Source organism: Scylla paramamosain, chromosome 19, assembly GCF_035594125.1.
Source record: "Scylla paramamosain isolate STU-SP2022 chromosome 19, ASM3559412v1, whole genome shotgun sequence".
Lineage (NCBI taxonomy): Eukaryota > Metazoa > Arthropoda > Malacostraca > Decapoda > Portunidae > Scylla > Scylla paramamosain.
Window position 1 is genome coordinate 15,953,642 of NC_087169.1, and position 7,742 is coordinate 15,961,383.

A 7,742-nucleotide genomic window follows, 5' to 3' on the forward strand; every position below is an offset into this window, starting at 1 on the left:
CAGGGAGGGAGAAGAAAAAGAGGAACGTTTGCAGAGAGAGGAGGAAAATGAGGAAAATTTGAAGGCAGTTGCTTGGTTTGCCTCCGTGTTGAAAGAAGCGAATGAAAATGCAAGTGCTAAGGGAAGAGAAGAAGAAGGAGGAGAAGAAGGAGGAGAGGAAAAGGGAGAGGAGGCTAAAAAAGTGGAAGAGAAAGCAGGTGAAGAAGGAGAAGTTAGCGAAGGAGAAAGACAGAGAGAATCAGAAGGAAGGGGAAGAGGAGATCTCACAATACACTTAGGAGAACCCGTAATATCAACCTTTACAGACGAGGAGGAGAGGAGGTACAGAATCAGAGGGGAGTGGAGGAGGAAGCAGTCACGGGAGGGATCAAGGAGGGAGTCCCAGCAAAACACAGCAAGATTCAGCGTTAGATACAAGAACACTGGGAGCGGATACCGGGACTGGGCGAGGCGACACAGAGGCAGGGATAGATCCGAGCAGGAGGAGAGAGAGAGATATGACCAAGATAGGATAGATAAAGAGATATCTGAGAAAGAAAAATCAGAACACGAGAAGGAAGGATCAGGACACGAAGAGACGGGAACAGTAAGATTTGAGCAGGGGACAGATAGGCTTAGATTTGAGCACGATAGTGATTTAGAAAGCCTGAGGGAGAAAGCTAGACGGGAGAATCAGAGAGTTTTAGGGAGGCGGAAGCAGCAGAGGGAGAGAAATAGAGGTAGAGAGGAAACAGATCAGGACAGGAAGAGGGGTAGAGAAAGATCTGAGCAAGGGAAGGAGAGGGAAACATTGAGATCTGAGCAGGAGACAGACAGAGGGAGAGAAACTTTCGCATCAGAACAGGAAAAAGACAGGCAGACAGGCAGAGGGAGAGAAACTTTCGCATCAGAACAGGAAAAAGACAGACAGACAGGCAGAGGGAGAGGAACTTTCGCATCAGAACAGGAAAAAGACAGACAGACAGGCAGAGGGAGAGGAACTTTCGCATCAGAGCAGGAAAAAGACAGACAGACAGGCAGAGGGAGAGGAACTTTCGCATCAGAACAGGAAAGAGACAGACAGACAGGCAGAGGGAGAGGAACTTTCGCATCAGAACAGGAAAAAGACAGAGAGACAGGCAGAGGGAGAGGAACTTTCGCATCAGAACAGGAAAGAGACAGACAGACAGGCAGAGGAAGGTTTGAGCAAGAAAGTGAAAGAGAAAGATTTGAAGAGAGGCAGAGATCGACAGTGAGATTTGAGGGAAGAAGAAATAGAGAGAGGTTTGAACAGAGGACAAGAGGCAGAGGAAGAGATAGGGAAAGAAGTGAAAGGGAAAGGGGAAGATTTAGAGAGACATATAGGAATAGGGAGAGGGGGAGGATAAGGTTTGAAGATAGGGAGAGAAATAAAGAGAGATTTGAGTTTGAGAGAGAACGAGGAAGAGAAAGATTTAGCCAAAGAGGAAGGAGTGACAGAGACCGCGACACATACTGGGATTGTGGCTACGGAGACGAGGGTTGCAGAGACAGAGGATGCAGAGACCACGATCCAGGCTGCAGGGACAGGGAAGGGGGCTGCAGGGACCATGACGGGGGCTGTAGAGGGTGCAGAGATGGAGGTGAAGAAAGTAGGAGTGACCTAGACGTTGAAAAAAGTGACAGGGGAGGTTGTGGTGGCGGAGACTGTGGCAACCAAGAGAGCGTCTCTGAAACCGAGAGAAGTGACAGGAAGGGGGAAGAAAATAGCGGCTGTAGTGACGGAAACACAGGCTGCGGTGACGGACAAAGCAAAAATGAAGAAAAGAGTTCAAGTGACGGACATGTCACAAGGTGTGGCGAGGGAGACTGCGGCGGCCAGAAGGGAGGAGGACATGACCAAGATGCTGATAGAGGTCAAGGTTCACGGCTAGAAGGTGAGACAGGAGAACACCCAAGAGACTTACATGTAGGCAGGTTACACAGACTCCTCCGTGCCAAGAACCCCTTCGTCATCCACCACAGCGAGTCCTCTTCCCAAGGGACCTCTAAGGACCCCGTGGACTCGTATAGTCGTTCTATTTTCATCAGACACGATATCCATTAAAGTGTTCGCCATTTTTTATCAGCTATTTTTAAGATAGACTTGTTCTGGTATATGTACTCAGAGGTAGTAATACATTCATCTGTCCTCCATATTTTAACAGATATGTGTAGTATATATTATATATTGTACATTATATGTATTTTTTATTTTCTTTATATGTGAGTCTATATTTTATTATTCTGTGTATCATTATTTACCTACACTATAATTTGCTCAGATATTTTGTCACTTGCTTCATTTGTCTATGTGTTTCGCTTACAACACACCTTCATCCAGTGACTCCAAACAAACATTAATCATATGCATTACACTGAATCACAATTAAAATAAGCACCATCAAAACCTTTCCCATGCATGCTCTCCTCCGTGGCTCAGACCCAAGGACACACCACAGACACCCAGCCAGTCCCTTACTGCCCACGCCCCTCCACACTCCCCCCGTGCTAGACCCGCGACATACGCCCTTGTTGTTGTGCCAAATTATCACTCACTCAATCGGTCATTTAATTTACCTGTCTCGCTGTCTATCTAGCTATCTGTCCATCTATCTATCTACTTATCTATCTATCTGTCTGTCTGTCTGTTTATTCATTTATTTACTTATTTATCTATCTATGTAATTATCTACCTACTTATGTCTCTCTCTCTCTCTCTCTCTCTCTCTCTCTCTCTCTCTCTCTCTCTCTCTCTCTCTCTCTCTCTCTCTCTCTCTCTCTAAGTAAACTAATATATTTCCGCACTACTTTGTGAATTTATCAAAGCTTCATTAAAAGTTTATTATTTTCATATCGAAAACTACGACAAGGTTATTCTTGTTTCCGTTACTTTTTTTTTTTTTACATTTTAGTTTATTTTTGCTTCCATTATGATATGCGGAAAAATATAGAAATGAATTGTATTTCTCTCTCTCTCTCTCTCTCTCTCTCTCTCTCTCTCTCTCTCTCTCTCTCTCTCTCTCTCTCTCTCTCTCTCTCTCTCTCTCTCTCTCTCTCTCTCTCTCTCTCTCTCTCTCTCGAGATCATTTTATTTGTCATCCAAATAAAACTTATATTATATAATCTGTTTATTTATTTACGTTTTTCCTTGGTTTTGAAGAGCGTTTTAATTAAGCTTTTTCATGTGGTAAGTAAACTGAAATTGTCAAATAAACAGGTAAATATTCAGTGCAGGTACATGATACACATTCAGAATAAAAAAAAATACAAATAAAACTGATATTATATAATCTGTTTTTTCTTCTTCCTTTGCTTTGTTTTGAAGAGTATTTTAATTAAGCTTCTTCAACTAGTAACTAAACTGGATCTGTGTGACAAGCAGGTAAAAGTTCAATGCAGGCAGGTGACAGACACTCACCCAGCTGGTCAGGTGAGGCTGTGAGATAACAGGGAAACAGGATCAAAGCAAGAAAATACACGAGGCACGGATAAAGATGAGAGCTCTTGAAAGACGTGTAAGTAGCGCAAGATAAAGGAATATTCATAAACAAAATATAGAAAAGAAAATGAGGAGTGAAGTGGTTGTAGTGAGGAAGTGAAATTGTCGATCCACAAAGTGTACAATTTATGCCTTGTGTATGAGAAAGGATTAAACAAAAAAAAAAAAAAAAATGGTCCTCTTTTAAAAAATCGCACAGTTTTCTGATTTGCGTCGCCAACTTAAAAATCTCAACACCTCGAACACAATGTACGGTTCTGCATCACCACGTTTGCCTCTAAATATCAAGACACAAGAAATGCTACACTTGCTACATTGAAAACACGAAAGAGCATAAATCTCCCTATCCTGAAATATCTCGGGTGTTTTTCCAAAGTTCCTTCCAAAAAACGCAACTGTGGAATGTTTTACGTATTTGCATAAACTACATATATTTTTTTTTCCTTTCGAAGTTGAGCAACGAGACTTGGGGAAATTCCACGGAGGGAAAATGATGCGTGAAATTACGTATCATTCTTTTAGTCTGCTACTTGTTTCTCCATCCTTGTGGAGAGGAAGAGTCAGGAAAAGACCAGGTGTGGCTGTCCGGAGGGGAGACGGAGAGGAAGATGGACGGATGAACAAAAAAAAAAAAAAAAGGAAGTTGATGGATAAGTTTAAAGGAAAGGAAAGGAAAGGAATGGAAGAATATGGGCGATGAAAGGGAAGGCGCGTGGTGGAAGGGCAGGCAGAGGAAGAAGGAAGCAATACGTCAATTTCCAGGGGTAAGTGTCACAGAACGGTGTGATAATTCCGTGACTTCCTTCCTTCGCCAGAGCAACTTGTCGAAAAGCGAGAGTGAGTGAGTGAGTGAGTGAGTGAGTGAGTGAGTGAATGAGAGACGGGAGACGTACCAAGGACAATGCGTACTTGTGTGTGTGTGTGTGCGTGCGTGAGTAAGTCGTCTCATTCCCTGTCTGTCTGTCTCTCTGTCTCTGTTTTCCTGTCGACACTTTCATTGTTTTCCTGCCGACATGTTGCCGGAGAGAGAGGTGGGTGGGGAGAGAGCCTTCATCTGTAACTATCCTGTTCTTCTACACGTAGTTCACTAGTAGATACCCTCGTTACAGACTGATAGGTCTTCTGGTATCTGTTCTCTCTCTCTCTCTCTCTCTCTCTCTCTCTCTCTCTCTCTCTCTCTCTCTCTCTCTCTGATTTTTGGTAGTCTTTTTTTTAATGGTGGGGAAAAAAGGTGACATTTTAGTGACACAGGTCGTGCTTCCTTCAGGGTCACAGGGATGACGTGGGGGGCGGAGGGGCGGGAGGGGCTATGGGCCAAGCGTGAAGAACCGCCCCCTCCCGCCCCTTCCGTCCCCCTCGATTCAGGTGTCCCCGGCGGCACCTTTCCGTTATAAAAGCACCTCGGGAGTCTGACGAAGGAGTTGTCATCCAAAGCTGCTGTAGAAGGACCGAGGATTCCCTAGCACCTTTTGCCTTTCTGTGTCTCTCAGGGCGTGTGTCGGTATGGCGTGTGGCCGCGTGCTGTGGGCTGCCATGGTGTTGGTGAGTGTATGTGTGTGTTCGGCTCAGATTATTCAACGTCCTGCTTCTTCCTGTCCAAACAGTATTGTGTCCACGGCTAACATTCTCATCATCAACCCTCATTACATCCAAGTGTGGTCATAATGTGTTACTGAATTATTTTACATGTAGTAGTAGTAGTAGTAGTCCATTTGAGATTTGACTTTGCAATGGCCCCTTCCTCTTGACTGCATTCACTACACTGATTTTATTCATTACGCACGTGTCCATTGAATAAAAGGAAGATGCAGTGAAGACAACCAAGGAACTCGGGCGCAAAAACAGTTCCTCATTGGGGCAGGTCGTGTTTCTGCTTATGAACTCGTTGTCGCGGCACAATTGTTAAGTCACCAGGCATTATACAGTAAATCAAAACCTTACTATGATGAACACCGTCAGACTTTATTTACATTCTAATTCGGAACTCTCAATATCAATCAGACTCTTTTCACTTCCCGAAACCCGCCACTCCTGCAGACGTGGGTGTTCCTGTTGACTGGGAAAGGCTTGACAGTGGCGCTACCTGACCACTTTTACTACGGGAGGCCCACGGTGCACGAGCAAGACCTCCACAGCCCTGACGGAGGAGCAGAAGTAGCGGAACACTCCACTACAAAGCGACCCAGGTCCAATAATCAGGATTTGGGTGACCAGGTGAGTAAAACAAGGTCAGGAATGAGACGATGTGTTAGAGGTTCAGTGGTAGTCCTACAACAGATGCTGAGCTACGCGTTCGAATCCTCCTTAGACATTAGTTCGAAGCATCAGTGTTAACATAAGCTACTGTCGAAGAAGGATGAGCTAAGATGTCAGCTCACTAAATATAGAGTGAATATTAAGGTGTGCCAAAGGGAGATGAACGGAAAATGGCGCTTTTTTTTTTATTTTATTTTTTTTATTTTGGTGAATTAGGTTAGAGTCAAAATGAAAATGAAGTGGAGACTGTCATGATTTTGTGAGTGAAGAGTGAAGAGGATATACATGGCGAGGGGCACAGGGGGAACTGGCAGCCTTACGTAAATTTAGATGAGATGGGACAAAATGAGAAAGAAAATGGTCTCTCTCTGTAAGCAGTATCCATTTTCTTTCTCAAACGCTCTCTCTCTCTCTCTCTCTCTCTCTCTCTCTCTCTCTCTCTCTCTCTCTCTCTCTCTCCTTCAGACAAGTTACTACAGCAACATCGGCGGGCAAGACGGGAGTGGGGTTCCAGAAGCCACGGCAGAACTATCGGTAAGTCGAACTCAAAGTAGTAACAAGTTCCTTCCTTCATACAAAAGCAGCTCATTCCGTAAAGTACATGAAGCGTTTCCACCCCATTCATGATTGTTGATGTTAATAGTCACCCAGATTTCAGCGTGATTATCTAAGTATGTGGATTATATGTGGATTTTCACGGTTGCTGGATAAGAAAAATATGTATCTCCCTTCCCTTTCCAATTCATTCATAAGTAATAATACATTTATGCACTCAGTGTGATTATGACTCGTGTCCTTGAGTGTTTTAGGGTTTCACAAGTACTATTTTCACAGAGATGATTCGCCAGGTTCATATTTTTTCTCCAATGCTGACGCAGAATCCTTGTTGAGCTGTCAATAGAATCATGAACATACTCTTGAAAACCCATATAACTTCCACTACATCCCGCCAGAAGCAATAAAGAGATAAGGTCCCAAACGCTGGAGAATCTGGTACTGAGTGTGTCTTCCTAAGGTCGGTGGGGGAAATATACAAGGTCACCCCTGTACTAATGTCCCGTTTCTCGTTTTCTGCACGCCCAAGTTCCCGTGGTATGACGTGGCCAGCGCTGCCGCCCTCAGAGAAGAGCCCGCGACCTCCCGAGTGTTGAGACGCCAAGAACGTGGCAACAAAGATAGTGATGAAGATGATGATAGCGGTAGTGATGATGATAGTGATGATGATAGTGATGATAGTGATGATAGTGATGATAGTGGTGGTGATAGCAGTAGTGACAGTAGTTTTGGGAGTGATGATGATGATGATGATTCAGGAGGCGACGACGATGACGATGATAGCAAAGGAGACGATGATGATGATGATGACCACGATGATGACAACGGTGATGATGATGACGATGATGGTGGACACAATGGCGACGACGGCGATGATGACGATGGTGGTAATGGTAATGGTAACGGAGGTAATAATGACTACGGGTACTACAACTTCGGCAACAACAATGATGACTACTTCGGCTTCCCAGCTCGTCCTCAACGCCCACGGCCGCGCCCACCACCACGTCGCCCTCAGCAGCCCTTCTTCCCTTCATCACGCCCACGCCCACGCCCACGCCCTCCACAGCGCCCTCACGCCTACAACCCCAACAATAACTTCATCCACCAAACTCTGTACAGAGGGAAATAGGGAAGGGAAGTTGGATGAAGGAGGATGAAGAGTGAGAGAAGAGAAGAATGACAATTGTGGACAGGAAATGAAGGGAGGAGGGTAAAGATGGAGAAAATGTTAATCTTTTTTATCATCGTTTTGGGTTTATATGTCACAGTGTTCCTCATCATAAATTTAGGAAGTTTTTGCAGTGTTTGTATGTTTGCATTAAATGTTCAATATTACAGAGTAAAGCGTATTTTTACCTAGCACACACACACACACACACACACACACACACACTTTCACAAACAAGGAGCAAGGCATGCAAAAAAAAAA

The 7,742-nt window shown here is 44.4% G+C and overlaps 2 protein-coding genes across 3 annotated transcripts in view; one reads left to right on the forward strand and one right to left on the reverse strand.

Moving 5' to 3' along the window:
- Nucleotides 1–1,570, reverse strand: part of LOC135110003 (uncharacterized protein DDB_G0271670-like) — a 4,998-nt gene extending 3,428 nt beyond the window's left edge. Inside the window, exon 1 of the mRNA XM_064021995.1 lies at nucleotides 1,419–1,570. Within this exon, the coding sequence (XP_063878065.1) occupies nucleotides 1,419–1,570 (152 nt within the window). The remainder of the gene's footprint in view (nucleotides 1–1,418) is intronic.
- A 3,324-nt stretch (nucleotides 1,571–4,894) lies between these two features.
- On the forward strand, nucleotides 4,895–7,652 carry LOC135110067 (clumping factor A-like). Of its 2 annotated transcripts, XM_064022031.1 has the most exons (5): nucleotides 4,895–5,041; nucleotides 5,537–5,713; nucleotides 6,221–6,289; nucleotides 6,840–6,954; nucleotides 7,069–7,652. In XM_064022031.1, the coding sequence occupies exons 1-5, from the start codon at nucleotides 5,003–5,005 to the stop codon at nucleotides 7,440–7,442; spliced, it is 774 nt and encodes a 257-aa protein (XP_063878101.1). In that variant the 5' UTR covers nucleotides 4,895–5,002; the 3' UTR covers nucleotides 7,443–7,652. The 2 variants fall into 2 exon arrangements, with proteins under 2 accessions (XP_063878101.1, XP_063878100.1); XM_064022030.1 differs by having other exon boundaries at nucleotides 6,840–7,652.
- The last annotated feature ends 90 nt before the right edge of the window (nucleotides 7,653–7,742 follow it).